A 25432-nucleotide genomic window follows, 5' to 3' on the forward strand; every position below is an offset into this window, starting at 1 on the left:
AATTGGGATTTACAATCTAGAATGACCCTTCCAGGTTGTCCCTACCTGGGCTGAAACGACCAGGCTTTTCACTCTCCCCATTCCTTCCAGGCAGCTCACTGCATGTATGCAGCTCATGAAGCTGTGGCTTTGGACAAAGGGGCATCTGCAGCTGAGGTGACATGTGAAGGGGCTGATGAATGAAGGCTATCTGCCCCCTACACACACACACACGAACACACACAGACACACAGACACAGACACAGACACAGACACAGACACACACACACACACACACACACACACCTGCAGCAGCAGCAGCAGCAGCAGCAGCAGCAGCAACAGCAGCGGTTATCAAGTCCTCTACTGAAGCAGTATCTGGAAGGGCTTCATAGAGTCCACCACTGACTCGAACTTCCTATTTTGAAGTGGAAACTCAGGGGTAGAAACTAGTGAGCTACAAATCGGAAGTCTCAGATTCAGATTTTATCATTCCTTGCTTCCTACTATCCTGGAGTACTGACGTCTATTTTGGAAAGAATGAGCAAGGAATTATTTGGTTTAAGTAATTTTCTTGAATGGGTAAACAAAAAGGAATGAGTTCAAACAATTCTTGGTAAGTTTTATGGACAGAAGTAAACTGTCAAATTCATCACTAAACTATGAATAAAGTATTGCATGTCTAATTTCTTTTTTTTTTTTTTAAAGGTTATTTTTGAGAGAGAGTGTGCGCACAAGCAAGCAGGGGAGGGGCAGACAGACAGACAGAGAGAGAATCCCAATCTGTGCTAACAACACAGAGCCTGATGCGGAGCTCAATCTCACAAACTCCAAGATCATTACTTGAGCTGAAACCAAGAGTTGGACACTTAACTGACTGAGCCACCCAGGTGCCCCGATATATGTCTAATTTCTGTATCTTGGAAGTTTTGTTTTTTAGTGCCTTTATGTATTTTTTATAGCTGTTCCCTACAAATATGTTACCAACATATACTATAATAATGCCTCCTTTTCGTAAGTCTTCAGTGGGTCTAATGGGAAAAGCATTAAATTGATACCTATGCTGAGAGCAGCACGAATAAGTGAATGTACTTTATTTAGCTTTGACAAACCTTTGACATACCACCTTGGTTCTTTATTTTTAAATCTGTCTTGAAAGTAGTTAGACAGAAGACAACCTCCCATTCCATATGCTGTGGACAGTATGGAGAATGTAAGTTATACGCATATGTATGACATTTTTATATCATGCTTCCGGTCACATACCACATTTTGGCTACACTGTCCTTTCTGTTCTGTGTAATTGCCACACTCCTGCTCGCCTCAGGGTTTCCACACTCGTTTCGTCTGCCTTGAACGGTGACCCCAAGTCATCACATGGCTGACTCTTTTTCCTCTCTCAGGTGATGGCATTAACGTCATCTCCTCAGAGATCCACACAACCCAAGTAATCCCTCCCTAAGCCAAATTTCCTTTATACGAATTTATCTTAGTAACACAATTATCTCAGATCACTTTATTTATATATTTATCTGTTACTCATTATTTAATCCCTAGTTCATATCAGTGCCTGGCATTTAAGTATTCAGTAATTACTTGTGTGAGAGAATAACTCAGGCAATAAATGAATATTTGTGATTTATATGATTTTAAATACACATCGGAAGTGTGACAATTATGAACTTTTTCATTTGGGGAAATCAATTCACCCAAATTTCTGAATAAATCTGAATAAAAGATGGGATGGCTACTCTCTATCTTAATATCATAATTTTTATTAAATAAGCTCTCTACAATATATTTTTTTAAATTTATTTTTGGGACAGAGAGAGACAGAGCATGAATGGGGGAGGGGCAGAGAGAGAGGAAGACACAGAATCGGAAACAGGCTCCAGGCTCCGAGCCATCAGCCCAGAGCCTGACGCGGGGCTCGAACTCACGGACCTCGAGATCGTGACCTGGCTGAAGTCGGACGCTTAACAGACTGCGCCACCCAGGCGCCCCTCTCTACAATATTTTTATCTCAGTCTTCCAAAAGGGCATAATGATGTGCAAAATGAGTATATTTCCGTTTCCACAAACAATATATTTTTCAAGGGAACAAAAATATTCACTCTGTGGGTAACATTCCATCTTGTAACTGGTAAAACCTTGTAAAAACGTTGAAAATTCTTAACTTTCAAATTGTACATTAAAAACAAGCCTATGATAAAGAAACTCTGTATCAGAGAGACAAACAAAAACAAGCTATAAATTAGGTCACCAGACTTACAATAATATTTTTGCAAGGAGCTTTTACAATATTTGGCTAGCTTTTAAGCTAGGAATATAAGATGTCCCAGAAGATTAACTGAACACAGGAATTCAACCTCTGATGGGGTCAAATGGAATGTCTTTTGTGATCCTGACTGAACACTCACACTCATACTCAAATACAGATCCTTCACTTATCTAAGTGTATGCTTTCAATGAGACATTAAATACTTTTTTTTTAATTAGGAAGGTATTAAATTCTTATTTCCAATTGTACTTATTTCAAGGTATAAAGTTCTATACATGCTCTCCTGCCTTTATTAGGAAGAAATTCTTTTATTTACTTAAAACTCTCATCTAGTTGCACTCTCTCTCAACTCTGTAGTTGGAAATTTGGCTCCTGGTGGGAAATACCTTGTTTATTCCACCATTTATTTTCATGAGAATTTGATTCCACCTACTTTCAAATATCATCTTTTGAGATGAATGAGAAGTATTAGGTATAAGAAAGCCTGGTCTAAGAAGGTCTATTTCCGTACAGAGGCCAGAGACATAGTAATAATGGATTGATGTCAGGACCATAAAATCACAAGCAGTATCTGAAGAAGAACTGCTACAGTAAAAGAAAGACACCTTAGCATATTATGAAGTACAGTGGAAATGAGCACAGGTAAATCTTAGAATTATTTTTAAGTACAGTTGGTGTGCTAAATTTTAAATAGTAATCACTAACTGAAATTAATGTTAGTTTCTCCAAATTATCAGGCAGTTGACCTAGTCTATGATGATATCAAAGCAAAACAAAAAAACAAAAAAACCCAAAAACCTGGAAAAACAAAAATGCCCTGAATGGGGGTGCCTGCCTGGCTCCATGGGTATACAGCATGCAGCTCTTGATCTCAGGGTTGTTGAGTTCAAGTCCCGCATTGGGTATAGAGCTTACTTATAACTAATCTTCTTGTTACTCATGTAAGACATTATGTTAAGTAACATGACAATTCAGATACCAAAAAAAAAAAAAAAAAAATACAGGGCTTTATCATATTCCACACTCATTTTAGCAGCCTCGCAAAATTAAAAATGTTTTCCTAATGAAATGTCAAGAGAATTATTTATTTTATGTAAGCGGTAGTATAACAAGTCTTAGATGACATGATTACTAGCTTCAGGGAAACAGAAAACAATTACAAAGCTAAGTTAAAGGCAACTTTATTACAGTACTTTTCCAAACTTCAAAATGCATTTATTATTGAATGTATAACTAATATATAATACATTATATTACAAAACAGAAAGCATTTCTGGTCAGATGTTAGCTTGCATGTATTGCCCAAAACATAGTTTCCTAGGAACAGCAGGAACACACAATTGTTTATTTATCACTCAGTAAAATACTTCTCTGATGTCACATAAAGAATCATTTATAACTTATTTTATGTTCATTTAAAAACAAAGCAAAATTATCTTTTCTATTTCTTACTAGTTAATGCCTGGAAGTTGTTTATACCCTAAAAACATCCACCAGTTTAGAAATATTTCCTTTGGTAACAAGGAGGATTTTTGAAACTAACCAAACCAAAAGAACACTCTATTTCCCCATTGCAAGTAGGGGCAGAATTCTCTGCTTTCCTGTAATAGGAGCCAAATTTGGGCCTCCTCCTCTTCGGAGCCATCCTGAGTACCTGCTTTAAAAAAAAATACCCAAATCTACAACAAACTATTCTAATACAGTCTTCTCTGTTTTCTCTTATCTCCTCACATTCGCTTAGGAGTAATTTACAACCCACGTTGAACATTATGTAATAATGAATTTAAAAGTAATCTTAGGAAATGTAGTAACATAAAGGAAGTATTTTCCAAATTAGACAAGGACATTATTTGCTCATCTGTCTCTGCTTCACACAACCAACCAAATTCAACTTACAGAAAGAATTCCTTTTCCAAAGTCACTACCCTAGTAACAATGGACACCGATGGAAATCCACCGAACAGATCCAGTCCCTTAATTTGCTCTCTTGGTTTAACATTTGTGAGCTACTGATTAGCACAAAACAAATTCATCTTCCTCTTTTTCACAACAGCAAGAAATGGTTAGAAAAGTATAGAAAAGGTTTCTATTTTTTTTTTTTTTGTAAGGCAAATTTAATACAGATTTTGCTATGAGGTTGGAAAAAAAGAAAAACTGAATGAAAAGGTATGTGCTGGCTGCTTGGGGCAGGGGGCAAGACTCATAAATCACTGTACGTTAAGAGCACGTGCTGAAACTTCATGGTGCCAGTCACGTAATTTTGTGTATTTGGGACTAAAGACGTGAAGGGGTATCTTTTCCCTGTGGAAATAAAAGAAGAAAAGAAAAGAAGAGAAGTGATAGAAGAGTCATAAGAAAGAGAAAGAAAAAGTTTCTACACTTAGATCATCATGCAGAAAACATGCTTTATAAAAGCTTAATTTCATATAGCTGTTTTATTTAATAGCAAAGATTTTAAGAGTAGAACATTTTTATAAATGCAGACATTAATCTATAGAGCCCTCCTGGAAACATCCATTTAATGCCCAAAATGAAATTACTACAAGACAACACATAAAACTCATTCACAGAGATCTGTAGTGTTAGCAAAGCATCCCCAAATATACTCCTCTGCCCACTTATTTCTATACTAAAGGAAATTATCCTTACACATGAAATCCAGAAATATCTACTAATTTAAAAATCCGTAAGTTTTCTAAGTCCCACATTTAAGTCCCATACAAGACACCGAAGTTAAATGCTTAGCTTCTAGCTGCAAACACAAAACGCCATACCATTACACTTGAAACTATGAAAAAACAAATTGAGACCATTCAGGAAAGGAAAGCATTCAATTTACCAAAAAAACGGACAACTTACTTTGCCTTCTTTGTATTTTCAGTTTCCGATTCTTTCACTGAAATATAACAAGCAACATCCAATGTTAATTTACTTTTTTAACTTGAAAAATCATTTAAGCAATTACCTGTACCCATCAATACCAAATGGTCAAGTTGCACAGAGCCACTAAAAAACATTCGCAATCATGCTGTCACCGGCTATACTATAGTCATTGCTGCTACTACTGCAACACTTTTCACAGTGACCTTCCTGGGCTGGCTTCTTATTTACATCTCCCATATTATGCATGGCATAGTTTAAGTGTAAACTGCCTCAGGAAAATTACTGTTTTCCAATAACTGCCCATCTGTCTAAATGCTATTCTCTATGGCAGAGACCATTCACCTATCAGAATCCCTAGGTATTCACTTACGATGTTCAGTCCCAGTGATTTGGGCGAGGATTCGGAAAGAGCGAGACTGAGTTGTTCCAGTCCTCGGACGCCAGTCTTCAGTGTCCTCCATCAGTCTCTTCTTGCTGGCATCACTGTGAGTCGGTATGTGATAAAACTCCGTATTGCGCTCCACGATGTGTTTTCTTGGTGGACTAAGGTTAAGAGGGAAAGAAAGAATTAAACACTTTTAAATTATGTTAAGGATAAAATATCCTCTGCCAAATAATTTGTAATTAATACATTCAATATCAATGTTCTTTTTTATATCTTATGCTTTTCCAAGGGCACTCAGCCTCAATTTTCTTAAAAAAGCATCCTTCTAAACTAGAGTAGACCTGCTTTATCTTTAACTAGTAAAAAAAAAAAAAAAAGGTATTCACATGTTAACATAATATTCAAGAGAAGGGTTACCGTTTAGGTGGAGTTTTCCTTTTAATTGACAGAAGAAGGCAGCAGAAGAGAGATTCCATGCATAAAGAAAGGGAAAAGAATAAGAAAATAAGGAAAATAATGAGAACTGAATAGTCCACAGTAGTTAAAAAATTTTTTGAAATTACTTGTATTGTTCTTATATCTATCTTATGCCTAACAAAACAGATACGGACTGTATTCATTCACAACCACCGTTAAATATCAATAGGTTGCCAAAATGTATTGGTTTTTACAAAATTAAATGAAAAATCTTCACCAGGCCCAGGAACTAAGAATGGTTTAGTACAGGCTAAGACAGCAATTCCAAAATTTCCAATTTTGAAAAGGGTCAGAACGGTTACTTTCTACAGTTTTCTCATTCCTGTGTATAGATAACCCTCATCCTGAATAAAGTTGTGTGAGGGGTCAGCGCAGAGAATAAGAAGTGCAGTATATCAGAAACCAATGAAATATTTATCAATACACCAAGATGTAAATCTTGGCTCTGTGACTTTTTTAGATATGTGATTCTGGACAAGTGAATGTCACTGAGCTTATTTTTTTTTCCTTTATCAGATAAGAATATCACATACAGAGTAGCACTGTTCTGAGCATTAAATGAAATAATAAATGTGAAAGGGATTTTGTACACTACAGAGCTCAAGAACTTTGAGTTTGTTAAGAACATTCATTTTTCTATGAACAAAGCATAAATATTAAGGAATTTATAATATATATTAACATCCTAACCTAAGATCTACTGAAGGTAATGAACACTACGTTCTCTTCCTCTACCCACCCCCCGCCCCCAAATATGACAAATGCAAACCTTTGGAGTCTATGAGTATCATTTCAGGAGAGAAAAAGGAGCCCAAGTCTCGACTAGCAGACTAAGATTTGAGAAGAGAAAGGGCTCAGAGTGTCAGATGTGGGTGGCAACATCTGCTGGGTGTAACTCACTGCTCGAAAATCACAGTACTGTCAGAATGCCACTTGACTGTTGTCATTTGAATAGTCACACTATCAAAACTGTCTCAGTACACTGAAAGAATTTCTGCCCGGTGAAGAACATGATAAGATTAATATGAACAATGGCTTTAGAAACAGATAATAGTTTCAAGCACTACATTCTTCACTTAGTGTGTGTTTTATGCAAGTCATTTAACTTCTCTAAATCTCAATTTTACTCATCTGAGAAAGAGGGATTGTATCCTTAAAGAGTTGTTTTGAGGAATGAATAAGGAGACAGTGTATGTCAAGTGCTTTCCAAAGTACCTAATGCATAGGAACGATCACATAATGTGTTTTCTTTCATGATTAGTAAAAACATCATTTGCAATGCATATTCTAAGATTATGGGTCATCCGCTTACATAAAAAAACAGAATCGATAATATTTACACATAAAATCAGTAACATTTATAGTTTATGGTAGAATTCTAAGATTCTGTAAGTGAAATATCTAATATTTTACTAATTACTAATTTATGTTTACTTTGTTTTAAACAAAACCTAATCCTTTTTAAAACAGAATTTTAAAAAATTAGAATAGGCAAAGAGCACTTCATAAACACACTGTATTTGGAAGATATAATTTCCTAAACAGACAACAATTTATCTCATGCAATTACATGAAAAATTTTGTTTAGCTATGAAACTTACAGTTTAAACTTCTCTATAATTAGTTAGTGAATGTAGTTTACTCTTAAGTGGTGTCAGTTTCCAGTATAAAACTCTTTTATTTTCTACAAAAGATTTGGTCTATAAAAATACAAAACAATAGTGTCAAGCTAAGAATAAGTACTCTAAGAATAATAAAATGACACCACTTAAGAACACTTCTTAGCCATGACATACTTGCAGGAAGCATGGTACACCTTAGACTCTGATATTCACCACGGCTTAAGGCCTTGGGTTAAGTGATACGAAGTTTCTAAACTCTACACTCTGATGACTATGATTAAAGGAGACAGTAATCTCGATTTTTTAAAATATAGTTGGGATAGAACATAAATTTAACTATCAAGAGCAAATAATTTATTTCAAAATGTAGATATTCACAATTAGCAAGTTTACATTCAAATTAAAAAAAAAAATTAACGAGGAAAGCCCAAACGAGGTCACTAACTGCAGCATACACTGTCTACAATACTTATTTCCCTGAAGGTTCGGCTTACTAAGTTTTTTCCACTGAACAAGTGGAAAACACACCCACTGATTTATATGAAGTTCTCTAGCAGGAGAAACATGTTTCCTATGCTCCTTATAACATATGTGAAAATTCTTGCAAAAAGACACTAATAAAGTTTGCTGGTAGTATTAAACTAAAAGCAGGATGGAAAGTTACAGAGAGACAATGATGAAAATTACAAAAAGGAACCACTGATTAGGTACTTACACGGTGCCAGGGTTACTGAAGGAGGAGTAATACATACAAAAAAGATGTGACAGAGTAGGTAAGACATTGATGTTCCCAGGATAAAGGAAAATAGACACAGATGAAGCAAAGAAAAAAAGAAAAGAAAGAGAAAAGAAAAAAGATGAGAAGAAAACAAAAAGGAAATAATGAAATTTAAAACAATTAATTTACATGAAGACATTACACAAACATCATGCTTCAAAATAAACATGTAAACACAGACAAAAATGAACACATGTTAGTCAAAATTCTGTTACACTGTTAACAGAGAAAGATCCACTGTTTAAAAATATCTCTAGGTTTATATAAATTCTTTTTAGCAGGAATCCGAATTCCTATTATGTTCCTAACAAAAGGCAGAGAATAAAATAATTATTAGATGTCATATGTAGAAACAGAACATTTTAGAATCACTTAAAATCAGAGCAGAATAAGAGAAAGTCTTTCACTCACATAATATATGAAGTATATATTAATAGCAAATACAACCTTCTAACAAAAATTATCCCGAATCATTAAAATAAAAACTCAAAAAGCCAAAAAAAAGAAAGAAAGAAAAGGAAAAGAATCACTATATTTTATACCTGAAACTAACATAAAACACTGTATGTTAACTAACTGGAATTAAAATAAAAAACTAAAAGCCAAAGAGTTATCCTGAATCGTGTATTATAAAGAAATAATATGCTAGCCTATTTGATGTTTTCTCTTATTTTTTAAAAATGTGATTATAGGGGCACCTGGGTAGCTCAGTCAGTTAATCATCTGACTTCAGCTTAGGTCACGATCTCCCTGTTCGTGAAATTGAGCCCCACATCAGGCTCTATGCTGACAGCTCAGAGCCTGGAGCCTCCTTCAGATTCTCTGTCTCCCTCTCTCTCTGCCCCTTCCTTGCCCATAATCTCTCTCTCCCTCTCTCTCTCTCTCTCAAATATATAAACATTAAAAAAATTTTTTTAATAAAAATGTGATTATAATAGAAAATATAGGCCGCATACTGGATCACCCAATTTTCATAATCTCCTCTGTCATTACCACCACTCTTACTGACAAGCAAATCCCAGTAAGTTCAGAACAGATTTGTAGGAACCCATACTTTTGTGTTATCAGTTACCTACCTATTGCTCAGAAAGGCATGTCTGATATGATATAGTAAAGGCACTACATTAATAACATCTGAAGAAGAAAAACCTCACAACATAATTCATTCACACAGCCTATTAACCATACAATCATTATAAACAAGTATATTTCTATTCTATTATGAAGACTGAAGTATAAACTCTACATAGTTTTCGAAAACACTGCTGAATCAATCCTTCTGCCATGAAGTTTAGTCAGAGTAACTAGTAATTCATTTTGAACATAGTGACAAAAACTGCCTACCAGTTTTAATATCAACACTGGCAGTTAGCTGTATTTGCTACAGATATATCAAAGTCAGCTTCATAAACTCAACAGAGGGCTGAGTTTCACTGAATAGGGGTGGGATGCCAGAGGTAAGCTGATCTCAATATTTACAGATACTTACTCTTCTCTAGCCACAATGCAAAGCTTTCTTTCCTCTGCGTTACTATTTTAAATAGCAGGTAAGTCGTTTTTCAAAATAACCTCCCCTGAACTGAATTTTAGACATATATTTAAACCTTTTAAAGTTTAGGGGAAAAGTTTTATATTAACATGAAGTTGGGAGAGAAACATTCTATGGTGTAGTCGGTTGCGGCAGGTATAGACTTGACTGGTTTCAACCTAAAGATGCCAATTTGTATATGTCGAATAAATATTTTCACATATTTCAGATAATGTGCCCAAGAGGAATGGCCCATCATATACTGCAACAGCTTTTGTGCCAATGTGACCATGAGAAGACCAGGCTTCTCACCATGGCTAAGCTGCCCACCTCCCCTGTGCCCTGAACAATGTGCAATCTACAGAAGCCTCTTTCCTCCACAGTGGAATGGACTACAATTTCCCATTCTTTCAGACTTCTTCTATAGGCATATGTTTAACATATTTGAAGGCACTCTGCAAACCATACAAACAGATTTGTTGTTGGGGTAGATCCCCTAATTGCTTGTTTAAAAAAAAAGTACAGTAGTTTAGGCATATTATTCATCCATACTGTCCCAACCCATTTAAAAACAAACACCAGTTCAAAGTAACAAATAAGCCAGGGTCACAGTCAGATGATGCACAGGAAGGCACAGTAAACTAGCTTCAAAAACCCTAGGCTTGAATCTTAAATTACTTACAAGCTGCATGACATGAGAAAATTAAGTAACCTGTCAGTATTCAATTAAATTGAACTAAATCACGTAGTGAATTGAGAAACACCTAGAACAGTGCACAGCAATCCCTAATAAATTAACGAATTTACATATTTAACCTAAATGCTTAAATTTATTTCTCCAAGGCCCAGTTTTTGCCCTTTACAAATCAAATTGTTTGTTACACTGGAATTTAGTAACTAGTCAAAATCTTTGTGTGTAAGAATTTAAATAATAAATTAGGGTTTGAGGATGTTTCACTAGTATGCTGATACACTATATTCCTATGTGTATATAACATGGAACTAATTATTCAATTAGTGGGACCACAGCCACACTGGAACAAAGGTTCTAGTAATTTGATTGTTAATTCTCTTGAATGTGTCTAAGATAGTTAAATATTCCGTATTTCCCATTCTAATCTACAACGTAGATAAATTTCAGCACATGCTCAGAATAATCGTAACACGAAATTAATTTAAGTCCTTATCTAATGTGATTTTTATCTATTTTAAGGCTATTAATCCCCAGCCAGTTTACCATCAATACCAACAGACACAAAAGCGTGGTTTTAAAGTATACCACTGTGATGCCCAATGTCTATGTCAACTACCTGTGACATTTATTAAGTCAGTAACTATCTCTCTTAACCAATTTCAAAGGTATGCATAAACTTTCTATTATGCAGTGACACACAACAGTACACAGAAAAGTCTAAAACTGTCAGCAATGTTGTTTAAAAAATAAAAACGGTTCTTAGAGACTTTACCTGGGAAACACTGGTTTGTTATATGAATTTGGAAACCAACTCAGTTTTATATATGCTATTCACTGGTGGTACATCTGTTTATGATTTCTCTTGTATCTTTCTCTTTATCTTCTAATAGTCTCAACCCACACAAATTACATTCCCCAAGCATTATCTCTTGTAAAGCACTACACAGCAAACCCCACATATATTTTATGACAAAAGTTAAACACGACTATTTTTTGCCATAAAGCAATTCACTACAACATAGCGATGCAAACCAAACTTATTGAAAACACTAAATATGGTTCTTCTAAATGACAGCTATTTTGCAAAATGTAACTCAATTTTGCAAAAATCGGACACATTCATGCTATTTACTCATATATAAATCACCATATTTCCTCTCCAGTAATGTGGATACTAACTTTGTCACTTGTGTTTTCTGTAAAGAGAAAAGCATTTAAAAATATTACTACCGTACCATTATATTTTGCATCTTCCAAGGCCAAGTTCTTCAAAATAACACATTGGAACTGTTAGAAGAAATTGCAGTCCAACAAAATTGAAATTAATAAAGGATACATGAAAGACTTACCTCTTTAAAGCAGTGGCACATTATAATGCAAGGGCACATGGAAAGCGAAAAGGTAAATTACTTAAACTACTTGATGCAAAATAGCTTTCCTTCTGCTTTGGAATATAAAGTCCCATTTTGCTCTAAGTAGAGTAAGTGGGGAAAGGAGTTAGGAAAATAGCAAGACCAGTAATTTGTTTATGTAGAAGAAAGATTAAAAATTTCCTAAAGGGCCCTGTTCATTATTATCTATAAGAAGGAACAAGAACACTTACATAGTATTGTTAAGAAATATTCTAAAACTATCAGCATAATTATAGACCTCATACTTTACAATGAATAACTATTTCTCAGTAATAATGCATAATGAAGACATACTCTTTTTGTGTCTTATGTTTACTAATCCTATATAAATTTGGGTGAGATGCCTATCAAATTGGCATATGAGCCAGTTACTTTAAATCACTTAAGGACTAATAATCTTTCTGCTTTGAGGAAAAAGACAACTTACAAATTTAGCTTTATACCCTTCTGAACGCTTTAAATTTTTGGTTCCTGTAATGTATTATTTTTAAAATAAAAATAATTAATAAAAAAATAACAACTCTCAACTTTGAAAGGGTTTTTTTGCATACCTTTTATAATATTATAAAAACATGAAGAAATTACTAATCACATAATTACTAAATAGTCTGACAATGATTTCAGAAAAACAGTTTGATTCCTGATGAAGGAAACACACTCGTCAACGCACCTCTTCAAAATGACTCATCACTGACTAGTAAAGTGTCTGATATTTTTTTTGATTTCTCTAATCTAAATGTAGTGAGAGAAATGGCACGGCAAATGTGTCGTAGAATTTCACAGACACCACAGGCACTCTGTTTTCAGGTGATCCAGTTTTCACTGTCCAACATCTGGACATTTGAAATCGAGCTGTTTTAAAAATACCCAGTTTGCAAACGCAAAGCTGTAACTTGCTTGCTAATGATGCCAAATATGCGATAACCCCTTTTCTCCTGAATCTTGCACAGACCTAGACACAGGCACAGGCTCGGCAATCACATGTCCATTGATTAAAAAGCCATCCCCGAGGCCCTACGACTACACCACTGCCTACAGTTTCATTTTGAAAATAATAAGCTGTAAATCATTTTAAGTTTAATCATCCAAGCTGTAGTTATAAAACAAAACTTTAAGCTTCATATTCATAGTTCCACATTTTAAATGAAGTACCCACTTCCATAACCTCAATTTACTTTTACCTCTACAAGTTTCCATTCAGAAGACTATCTTATAAAATTTCAAGATATGTTAGTAAGGAGAAAATATGTTTGTTCAGACACTTCTTCCAGGGGACTTTTATATACTGAAACTGGAATTTCATCAACATAGCAAACTTCTGCCCTGAGTTTTCTATGGGGCCAACAATTTGACAGGCTGCATCTTTCTTTCCAGAATATCTACTCTGATTAAAATCTGCTGTCTGAAAAGAAACATACAAAAAAAAAAAAAAAAATACAACCCAACACTACATACTATTTCTTTTCCTCAAATAAAAGAAGAAATAACTTGCTTTGAAGGACCCTAGTTTTACTCATATGTATGTCAAAACTTTAAAAAGCCACCCACAACCACAAAACCGTATGTTGGGACCAGTAGCTGTTCTTCCAGACCTCCTGCTCTTTCTCTCAGCAGCAGCCTTGGAGATCTGCCACCTTCCATTTCAAAGCCCCAAGGTTGCCATGGCAGCAGTGCTACAGACAGCACAGCCCCTTCATTACACGAATTAACATTCGGAAGGGATTACCTCAGAAAGGACCTATCCACGCAATTATTTTAATTATACTTCCCTGGGAACTGGCATTGGTAAAAACCATCATGCATGCAGATGATTTCCCTTTTAAAGCACGTTTTTGTCACAATAAATCTGATCAAAATGATTTTACACAAATGACTTTGGCTTCAAGTATGGTCACTGAATTCCAAAAAGACTAAAGTGACCATCTAGAAATGGAGGCTGCTGAAAATGGACTTCAATCTTTAAAAAAAAATACCTCAAAAAGGGAAAAATCACAAGGAATGGAATTTCAAAACCTTCCACTGACATTATGTATTTAGTACCCACTTCTGTAAATCCATTCATTTTAGAAAAACCTTTACAATGAAAATATTCCCTACTTTGCTTCTGATGTTTGTGACGCATCCTTTGATGTTATTGTTTTACCATTACTGTTTGCTTTTACAGACTAAATTCTAGCCTAAGCTTATCTGAAAAGAATGTTGCTGGCTATCCGACCTAAGCTAATGCATCATACATAGACATGAGTCAAAACTAAATTTGTTTTCTGTCTTAAGACTACGTCCCAAGAAAAAAAGCTTTTCAAACTCCTCACTTCCTCTCTCCTTAGGGTGAGATACATAAGCTGACACAACTTTAACCAGTCTGTTTAAACTTTTGGTGACTAATAAAAGGACGGAAAAATTGAGAAAGAAAGATTCAAGCTCTGCCTTGCATTATAAGTGCCAGCTGCTCCTTGTTATGCCAGGACTTGGAGAAAGAGTTACAGAGCATGTTACATGGTTCATAACATATCAAAATGCATATTTAGGTTTTGGTTAACCTATAATTGCCTTGCAGAAAGTGCTGTACATATATAATATAAAGCTACATGTTAATGAAGCAAATGAAACTTCATCTCCGTTCCTTCAAAGAACAGCTGATTGGGGGCGGGGGATATAGATTATTTCCTGGAAACTGCCTGAAAGAAGAGTTTGGATAAGAGCAGAAAGCACCCTTGGCCACCTACCCATTTTGCTGTTTACTGTCACCCTGGGATCCTCTTCTCTGCCCCTCTGCTAGCTCCTGAGCAGTCTCGGAACACACGCTGGTGACTGTGGGCTGCCGTGGGACATTAACTGCAGGTTTACCAGCGCTCAGTGCAGACGAATGCTGGTCAGCACTAAGATTGGCATTAGCATGCAGTCCAGATGCAGCGAATGAGGGAGGAGTGACAGCAGCCACGGGTGGAGGGGAAGCGTGTGATGAAGTGGTCGCATGGGGTGGGGTGAAGGCGGACGATGGTGACGGGATGGATGTGACTTTTGGTGAAGACACAGAACCAAAGGGTCGTGGTGCCTTATTGTAGGCCGTGTTGGTTGTGGAAGTGACTTTGGACACAGCAGGAGATGGAATGGGCACAGGTTTAACTACTTCTTTAGGTTCTCCCTATGTGAAATAAAAATAAACACACACAAAAACACACCATATACATGCAAGATAGATTCACTGAAAAGAACACACAGCTGGTTTTTAAAAAGACAAACACAATCGTGTTAGCAGCCCAAACTTTACATGTTTCTAGATAAAAACAATGAGCATAACATGCATGCCAACTGGTCCCAACATGCGTAACACGATGCACACAATGAGTATATTTTTTATAAAAATGAAATAAGTTTCAAAATATTTAGGAACTCAGAGCAGGACACTATCAAAAAGACTAAACACGTCATCATACGTGTCAATATACACTTTAAATTTTCCAAAAGGAAAAAATTTAAATACCCCACAATAAACAAAATACTGCCAATGGAAACATTTAAAATATCCAGAGTCTTAATTATAATTTCATCTTTTAAAAATGTTTACTCTCCAGAGTATAGAATTTTGACTCATGAGGAAACAGCAGCACATTTTTAAGTGTTCAATTTTTTTAGTATGCTAAAATGGAAGAACAAAGACCATTTTCATCTAACTCAGAAATGTGCACATTCTGATGAATCATTGTGAATGAATATATTACTTAAAAGAAAAATGTCAACAATCCACCTGTTTCTCTCTCTGGAATGTTTTGAGATATTATTTGGAGATAGAATAAAATTCTTTCCCTTTTCCAAAATAAATAGTTAATAGTTACATGAGGAAAAAAATGATCTTAGATGTTTCTTCATTGCCGTTTCTCAAAGAAAAATTAACTACTAAGAAAGGTCAATTCCTCCCAAAATGTTAATTTGTATTTGCAAATCCCTATTCCAAAGAAAGTGTAAAGTTAAAAAAAAAAAAAACAAGTTCCTATGACATTCATAAATAAATACCTACTCATCCTATCATCCCAAAAGAAAAACAATCAATTTTTTAAAAAACTTACAATGTGGCTCTATTATATTTAAAAAAAAATAAGTAATAATCTAAATTAATCTTATAGAAATAATAAAGCTAATTGAGGGGGGAAAGTAACTTAATGTCTCAGCACATCAACATAAAGAATTCAATAAAAATGACAAGTGAAATAAAGGGGAAAACCCCCCAAAAGTATAAACCAGCTGTATGCAAATAATGGTTTGGGACATTTTGAGGATATATATGAGAGAAAAAAGGTACCTGTCAATAACCTAATCCAAAATACTCTAAAAATGCAATTAAAAATCTATTAATATTACTAATAAAATGTTATTAAAGACTTGTGATACTCATTTTCAGTATACATTTACTTTCTTTAAATTATGTGACTTAAGATAGGCAAATTAAAAGTGAACGTGGATGTAAGAAATATGGACATAAGTTATTGATAATATATGGCCCTGGAAATCATGCTTTAATAATATAGGTACAATTACAGACGCTAATTATGTGTTGATTTCCATCCCTCCGCCCCCAAATCTTTAAAGGAAAAGAACTGTGAGGAAAATTATACTGAAACTATAAATTGTCACTATGGACTAAGACAGGAAATGGAAATAACAGTGATCCAGGAAGGACTATCAAGTGGTACCTAGCGATACTAGATGAGAAACATACCTTTTGAACGGGGACTGGCTCAGGCTTGGGTGTAGCAGAGGCCCTGAAGAGAAAAAAAAGAAAGAAAAAGGGGAAAAAAAAAAACCACATAAATTTTTGCAAACATCTAGTTAATGGAATTTTTATTAGTATATACCTTAATATATCATCAGAATTTATAGCTTCATAATTCATAATCTTGACTATTCGTAATCTACTAATTAATTAACTCATGTAACTCAAAATGCTGCAAGTACCAACATCCTTAAACACTAAGTATTCATTAGTTCTCTACTTACTCAAATGAGGGAAGACAAACACCAATCATGTTTCCTAATGCACCCGTGTTTAAGCTTTCAAGTAAGGTTATTCCCCACCCAAAAGGGAAAAGTATACTAAACATGACTTTCTCATCCCTGGGAAGTTGAAATACCTTATCTGAACCTCTGTCTCCAATAGTACCTGCCTTTTCTCCTACCTAACATCCACGAATACGTCCACAGGATATCGGGTCTCTACGAAGATACTGAATAAATTCTGGTTGAACTCGGTCACCAAATGAGTATTTATTTTGTATTTATATTCTTACGTGTTTATGCAAGTTAATATTTGATACACTAAAACTAAACTGTAAGTTCTTCCATTAGGCTATAATTTCAGTGAAGAAATGACCATGTCCCATTTGTGTGTCTATATCAGCACTGTGCCTGGCATGTACAGGTTATCAGTAATGAGTGTGAAAAGGAGAGAACAAGGAAAGAAGGACAAAAATCCATGCATAGAACCTATTTCAAAATTCAAATTAACTATTTTCGATATATGCTTTTTTGTATTATTATTGTCATTTTGATTAGCATGGACTAACAGTAACAATAATTGACTTAGAACAATTATCTCATATAATCATGACAAATTAACCAAAGTAGCAACTATCATTATCCCCATTTTTCAGGTGAGGTATTTCAAAGTTTACAGTAAGTAAATTATATAGGATAGAACTTATATATACTTATTATATATTGCAATATACAAGTTGTAGTCAAGGATAACTAAATGATCGGGAAAGCTAATAACTTAAAGGCTATTTACCCAGTCTTAAAGTACATGTTATGTTTAATAATGCCAGAAGCAATGTGACTCTTCTTATAATACAAGACTATAGATAAGATACCAAGTACAAAATTCAAGAAATGTAACCATAGTAAGTAAATAAGTGACAACAATTTTAAGCTACAAACCATGAGGCTGTTTTACTTACAGAGATAACAGATAACTGATAAAAGAAGCTAGCATAGGATATTTGATCTCTATGACTATAACCTAATAATGAACTCCAACCAGCATTTTTTAGCAGCAACTGAATTTTCCAATAACAACTAATTTGATTAGTTAGGGCAAGCACTGACTGAAAAATTGGCTAACCTAATGAGGCTACAATGGATGCTAACACTCGATTACTACAATATAGAATTATACTCTGTGAAGTTGCATAACTTTCCATGTGTACTCTCAAATAGACTCTCAAATTTCTTTTAGCTTATAGGGCTGTTATAATAAGCAAAGGAAACAAGTTCAAGTACAGAACAGTGGAATCTTCCTTTCATTGAAATTTCACAATAAGATGTAATCACAAAGGATCTACTTATTAAAACCACCCAAGATATTATTGGAAGCTTGCCATAATTGGATGGTTTCCTTTTTCATCTGGACACTTAAAGGTGCATGAAACTATTAGCAATCTAATAACAATTTATAGAAAAGAACATGATGTTTAACAGTCACCAAGTTTCCAAACAGAATAAAATGCATATATCCTATGTCTATGAAAACAAACCTCTCAGTCTTTTCTAGGTGTTACTTCTTAACCAATGTTAGCAATAACAACAAGAATCTCAGAATGGCTAGTTTTCATTAATTTTGGAGTCCAACCTCTTTTTTGTTGAGAAAGCACAGAATAATAATGAGTCCTAAAATACTTAGTGGACTGAAGGTTCTAAAAAAATACTGCTTGAAATCTTGTATTCACAATAGAGCTTAAAATCTGAAACTTGAATGTTTGCCCTGCTTGCTTTCTGATAAAGTCTCACAAGTGCAATGATCCAAACTAAGACAAGCAGTCAGAAAAAAAATGGACAACACACCCTCAAAATTCTGAAATTGAGTCCATTACACATTGAAAGCACAAATATAATTTTGTAAATAAAAAACAGACTTACTCATAATGAAATGTCAAATAGTTGATACTAGATCCAACAGAAATTAGCTTCATGGGTTTTTATATATATAAATAACCTCAAATGAGTCATAAAATCATTGAAACTGTATATTTCCTTAAAGATACTCAATCACATGACAAATTTTATATAATTTTATATATTTTTAATTTATAAATGTATAAGTATATTTATTTAATGTATTTAAGTGTAATTACATAGTCGTGACACTAAAACTATTGTGGTGTGAGAAATTAGAATACACGACAAATGAAATCTGCAAAATTAATGAACAGCATTAGTACTATTTTAAAAAATCAAACTTTAAAAATTATTACAAAATAAAAAAATAAACATATACCATCTTTTGCTCTCAGACGTGCTGAGATTTTTTTTTAAATGTTAATACATGTTTGTGAAAATACATGTTGCTGGGAGAACTATACACTATTAAAGCTCTCTTGAAAAATAATTTGGTGTTTATTTATAAAAAGCCTTGAAGACCACTCGTGCTCTTTGAAACAATAATAGTCAATTTCTGGGAATCTATCATAAGGAAATAATTTGAAGTATGTAAAAGATTTTATGTATAAAGATATTAATTCCCTACAGGATAACTTATAATAATGAAAAATTGGAAACAACTGATTAAATAAACAACAACGAGGAAATGGTTAACTGCAATATAACCATATGATGAAACATGCAATGATTAAAATCATTCTTTGAAAGAATCCTGAATTGCATGATAACATGCTAATTTCATGATGTTAAGTGATAAAAGGAAGATATAAAAGAACATATCTAGAATGGTCAGTGCATGGAAAAAAGTAGATGGAAACAGACTTAACATTTTAGTAGCGGCTCTGTTTTTTTCTCTCATGTGTTTTGTATGTACATTCTATGACAAGTAAGACTATTTCTAAAAGTATGTTTCACAGAAAGGTACTTTTCAAAACACAGAACAAGAAAGAGTTTCTGTTACTAAAGATATCTGGAAAACTTAAAGTTACATAATTGTGTTAGCCACAGAACTTCTCAGAGCCTTTAAAAAAAATTGAGAGAGAGGGTATGAGTTGGGGACAGGCAGAGAAAGAGAGAGAGAGACAGAGAGGGAGAGAGGGAGAGAGGGAGAGAGGGAAAGAGGGAGAGAGGGAGAGAGGGAGACAGAGAGAGAGAGAGAGAGAGAGAGAGAGAGAGAGAGAGAATCTGAAGCAGGCTCCAGGCTCTGAGCTGTCAGCACAAAGCCTGATGAGGGGCTCAAACTCACAGACCGTGAGATTCACGACCTGAGCTGAAGTCAGACGCTTAACCGACTGAGCCACCCAGGCGCCCCTTCAGAGCATTTAAATACCTAAAAAAGAAAACACTGCAGATTGTTGTTCATCTATCCCTTTGAACCATGGCATACTAATCTATTTAGAATACTCGTTTATTTAGGAAAACTTTCTCAAGACTGGAGTTAGTGGAAAAACCTTCTAGGAAATGCTGTTTTAAAGAAACAGTAAAGAAAGTAAATCTCTGTAAGTCTGAAATGTTTATTTAAGTCTCCTAGAAGCAGCTAAAATGAAGAAAAAGAAACATTATAATCCATACAATCCCCAAAATCTCTTGTCATACAGAGTATCTTCTTTATCTTCAACTTTATTAATAAGACACCCAGAGATTATGAGCGTAATTTAAATCAGTGTTTAAGGGAGGAAAATCCCATTTCCTTTACCAAGCTGAAATATGTATTTCCTATATTCCCTGAGAAATTCCTCATATATGATAAGTAAAACTATTTCTCAAAACTAAGATTTTTAGTTATCTATCTTAAAAATAAAATACACGTTAGACTGAGCATCTGTTTTACTTTAGAAATGTCACACATTACTTAAAAAGTCAATCATTTTAAACAGACTTTTAAATAAAATACATAAGCAGTTTTTAAAACTGAGGTATAATTATTAAAAATCATTCCTACATTTTTTTCTCTTCAAATCCTAGGAAATATGCAGTGAGATGATATATCTCCCTTTCGATCACAGTGATCATCACAAGTGCCTTTGGTGGAGTGTGTGCTTCAATCCAGCAGAGATTCTGGCAATGGCTCAGTGCCATGGGATCAACAATAGGCTTATTGTTCTCTCTTCTGTTAGTGCAAAGCCACTGTACAGGAGTAAGCCATGATGGTGAGAGACTAGTGCCTTGGCCCAGTACTATCCCTCAGCTCAAGGAATTCAGAGAACAAAGCCATCAGTGTGGCTATAACAATCTATTTTGAAAGTTGACTGATTTTTTAAGAGCAGTATCCAAAATAAAAAATCTCTGATGCACTGCAAACAGTCTCAGAACTTCTGGCCAAACAGTTGAAAGGAATTCTATGACATAATGAATTTTGTTAGAAACTAGAATTGTGTGATGCCCTGGTTACAATAATGTATAGGAAAAATAAAGCCATAAATAAGCAATAGCTCTATCAAGGATTAGATTCAAAGGTGTGGAAACTGGGTGCGGCTCTGATAAATCCGAAACAAACAACTGCCACTTGATAATTACTTCCATCAAATAAAACTGCATCTTATGTACACCCACTGAATAGTGTTATATTTAAGTTATATTTTTAATGATTTAATGCATTGTTCTAATATTGCTTTACAAAATAATGTGCTTTGAGTTAATGAAGTCGCCAATGAATGTTCACACTGCTATTTAAGAATGAGGAATTAAGCAACAGAACTAAACTGATAAAGATTATTCACATTACTCATTATGTCTTGGTGACTCCTTCAACCATATCTAATATACTTAACTCATAAACAAGCATGCCGAAAACAGGAGGATTTTTAGTTCCTCTTCTGTGAGATGAGCTCTATCTAAGTTTCCCACAGCATGGCCATCTTTGGGCTCACTGACCTCAAGACCCATAAACACTAGGGTACATCATTAATCACTTTAATTGCAAAGTTGTCAATTTGCAATAACAAAGCAACTCCAGAGGGGAAAAAGTGAGCACTCAAGTGTGCAGAGAGATGTCTCCTTAAACAATTTCCCCATATTTTATTGTGTACTTCCAGTCTATTCTATTGCAAACTCAAACCTTAAACATTTAAATCACTTATGGCAATGTATCAGTGCTTTTCTCTAAAGGATGTGGGAATACGTAGAGATTAAAGTTTCTATAAATAAAAGTACAAAAAAGTTAGGTATCAGTATACCATAATATCTTTTAGCTTATATAAAAGATTGTGCTCACATGCACTCATATACACAGTCTCACTTCCAATTTCTCTCTCACCCTGCATCTTCTCTATCTTACCATGGGAACTAACAGAGTACATGTCTTCCCCTAGCAAGGAAGAAAGAACCCAAAGCTGGACGGATTCTAAACAGTGAGAGGCAGAAGGTAGGAAGACAGAAGTAAGGGAATTGCTTTAGAGCCCCTCTGCTTGGGTTTGGCTTGAGACTGGGTATGGCTCTGATAAATCCAGAACAAGCAATTGCCACTTGATAATTACTTCCATATGGAAGGATGAGGTTTTTGTTGTAAAATCCTTCTGAGATGGTCATAGATGGGGTTTGAGAAGAAATTTTCATGAACCAATTCTAAACCAAGCCAGAGAAAGACAGAGTGAGGGAGCAAGGTAGAAAAGGACCCACATGGTTACACTATTTGGGAGCAGGGCGGGGCTGCGGTCTGGAAGACACAATAAAGGAGAGAGCACTAAGCTAAACTTAAAATGATAAAGTATTTCCCACTATACAAATAATGACAGCATCAGCAAGCATTACATTACGTTAACATTTACTGCGACCTTACTAGGAGCGCAATACTGAATTAAAGGCCTTACATACAGTACATTAAGTTTCAGAAATAAAGTCCAGAAGTGTTAAATAATTTAGACTGCTAATGCCAAGATTAATGCCAATGTCCACATTTTCCTTCCTCTATTATATCCATCTCACTCAGAAGGAGCCAACGAGGGGCTCCTGGGTGGCGCAGTCGGTTAAGCATCCGACTTCAGCCAGGTCACGATCTCGCGGTCCGTGAGTTCGAGCCCCGCGTTGGGCTCTGGGCTGATGGCTCAGAGCCTGGAGCCTGTTTCCGATTCTGTGTCTCCCTCTCTCTCTGCCCCTCCCCTGCTCATGCTCTGTCTCTCTCTGTCCCAAAAATAAATAAACGTTGGAAAAAAAAAAAAAAAGGAGCCAACAAATTAACAAATATTTCTTCTTCTCACAGTATGCTGCTTTATTTTTTATGGTTGAAGTTCACAAATTCAATGTTATTAAGATCTTCATAAATGCAAACTGAATACTGATCAATTTGAATAACTAGTTTTGGTGACAGTTTTGTATGTTACTCGATTGACATCTTGCACTTGAGACCATATATTCATCTGTCCAGTCATCAATATTTATGAAGCTATAGGCACTGTTCCAGTTGTTGGGAATATAGTGATAAACAAGTCAAAGAATGTCCCTGCCTAGAATCTACATTCTAATGAAGGAGGCAGATAGCAAGATAGTTTCATATAGTGACAAATGCAAAATTTCACATTATTCTACTTGATTCTAGATGGAAGAAATTTATTTTTTTACTCAACATTTATTTCCACAAGAACATTTTTAACAGGGAAAGTTTTGTCTGTCCATTGTACCTCATTTCCACACTCAAAATAGCCTCAGAATCATTTTTTAAAAACTGCATTTTTCTAAATAGTATTTGTAAAATAACTTTTACCAAAAAGACTGTTAAAGACTGTGTAACATTTTAGATGTGTTTGAGTTTATGTATTTATTTTTTAATGAGAAATTTTTATTTTAATATTTGTTTTTTGAGAGAGAGAAAGAGCGCAAGCAGGGGAAGGGGAGAGAGAGAGAGAGACAGAGAGACAGAGACACAGAATCTGAAGCAGGCTCCAGGCTCTGAGCTATCAGCACAGAGCCTGACATGGAGCTCAAACTCACAAACTATGAGATCATGTCCTGGGCAGAAGTCGGATGCTTAACCGTCTGAGCCACCCAGGTGCCCTGATGCATTCGAGTTTAAATAAAAGGAATTTTCAAAGTTGAGGATAGTATGTTCTTATTATAGGTAAAATTCTTTTATAGTGTAAATACTATTTCAACAGAAGTTTAAAAAATTTTTTTAACGTTTTTATTTATTTTTTTAAGACAGACAGAGAGAGAACATGAGTGGGGATGGGGCAGAGAGAGAGGGAGAAACAGAATCTGAGGCAGGCTCCAGGCTCTGAGCTGTCAGCACAGAGCCTGACGCAGGGCTTGAACTCACAAACTGTGAGATCGTGACCTGAGCCGAAGTCAGACGCTCAACCGACTGAGCCACCCAGGTGCCCCTATTTCAACAGAAGTTTTAAATAAAGAATCTATTTTATATTGCCCATTAAGAAATGGCGAACTTTACTGTAAAGTGCTAGGTGGTTGATACTAAATTTAACTACATAGCTCTGTTATCAGAGCAAGAAGGATGATGCAAATATAATTGAATGAACGTGCCTGTGTGCCAATAAAATTTTATTCATATAAACAGGCATGGGCAAGGGGCTAAATTTGGCCAACCTCTGGTTTAGATCACTTCGATGGTTTTGATTATAACAAACTTTCTAGGAAATAATCCTACATGACCACAGCTCTTCTGGACTCTGAGCCTCACAATCATGCTGCCTTAAAAAAAAATAATCCTAATCACAATTTGTTCAGACACTGACAGGTATAAGAAATGAGTTTAGCTTCTCATTAGTCTTTCTGTGGTTGCTACTTGTCAATTCCTTGTAACCCCTCTACCTCAAACTTTCGTATTACTTGTAATCGAATGACCCATCTAAACTTCCAAATCACCCAGTTCAAATACAATTCACACCACATGGCTGGCACTGATACTGAAGCTTGGTGAAGGGACAGGGTTAATGCTGTTTGATTAAAGATGACATTTTAAGCACTATTTTCAACTCCACTACTCAGCACCCTCAATTCATTTGCGAATACATGATAAAGGCTACTAAAAACCTATCTCAGGATACCTGTCTGACTCAGTCAGTACAACATGCAACTCTTGATTTCAGTGTTGTGAGTTCAAGCCCCACATTGGGCATAGAGCCTACTTTTTTTTTTTTTCAACATTTATTCATTTTTGAGAGACAGAGAGAGACAGAGCATGAGCGGGGAAGGAGCAGAGAGAGGGAGACACAGAATGTGAAGCAGGCTCCAGGCTCTGAGCTGTCAGCACAGAGCACGACGTGGGGCTCTAACTCACGAACTGCCAGATCATGATCTGAGCCGAACAGGCGCCCCAACATGGAGCCTACTTTAAAAAACAAAACAAGGGCGCCCAAGTGGCTCAGTCAGTTAAGCATCTTACCTTGGTTTTCAGGTCATGATCTCACCGTTGGTGAGTTCAAGCCCACACTGGGCTCTGTGCTGACAACTGAGCCTGGAGCCTGCTTCAGATTCTACATCTCCCTCTCTCTCTTCCCCTCCCCTG

General features: G+C 35.3%; 1 protein-coding gene across 21 annotated transcripts in view; it reads right to left on the reverse strand.

The window, feature by feature from the left end:
• The window catches only part of PDLIM5 (PDZ and LIM domain 5), a 223168-nt gene that overhangs the window by 84554 nt on the left and 113182 nt on the right, over positions 1–25432 (reverse strand). For 4 of the 21 annotated variants that reach the window (XM_043572071.1, XM_043572080.1, XM_043572072.1 and 1 more), the window contains 4 exons: positions 16757–16799; positions 14766–15184; positions 5514–5686; positions 5120–5156 (listed from right to left, as the gene is read on the reverse strand). In XM_043572071.1, coding sequence (XP_043428006.1) covers positions 5120–5156; positions 5514–5686; positions 14766–15184; positions 16757–16799 — 672 coding nt within the window. Of the gene's footprint in view, positions 1–3425; positions 4562–5119; positions 5157–5513; positions 5687–5945; positions 5964–6774; positions 7316–8342; positions 8358–11806; positions 11824–14765; positions 15185–16756; positions 16800–20914; positions 21145–25432 lie in introns of those variants that run through there. The other 17 variants (XM_043572060.1, XM_043572066.1, XM_043572074.1 and 14 more) reach the window with 10 other exon arrangements.

The sequence above is a fragment of the Prionailurus bengalensis genome, chromosome B1, assembly GCF_016509475.1.
Source record: "Prionailurus bengalensis isolate Pbe53 chromosome B1, Fcat_Pben_1.1_paternal_pri, whole genome shotgun sequence".
NCBI lineage: Eukaryota > Metazoa > Chordata > Mammalia > Carnivora > Felidae > Prionailurus > Prionailurus bengalensis.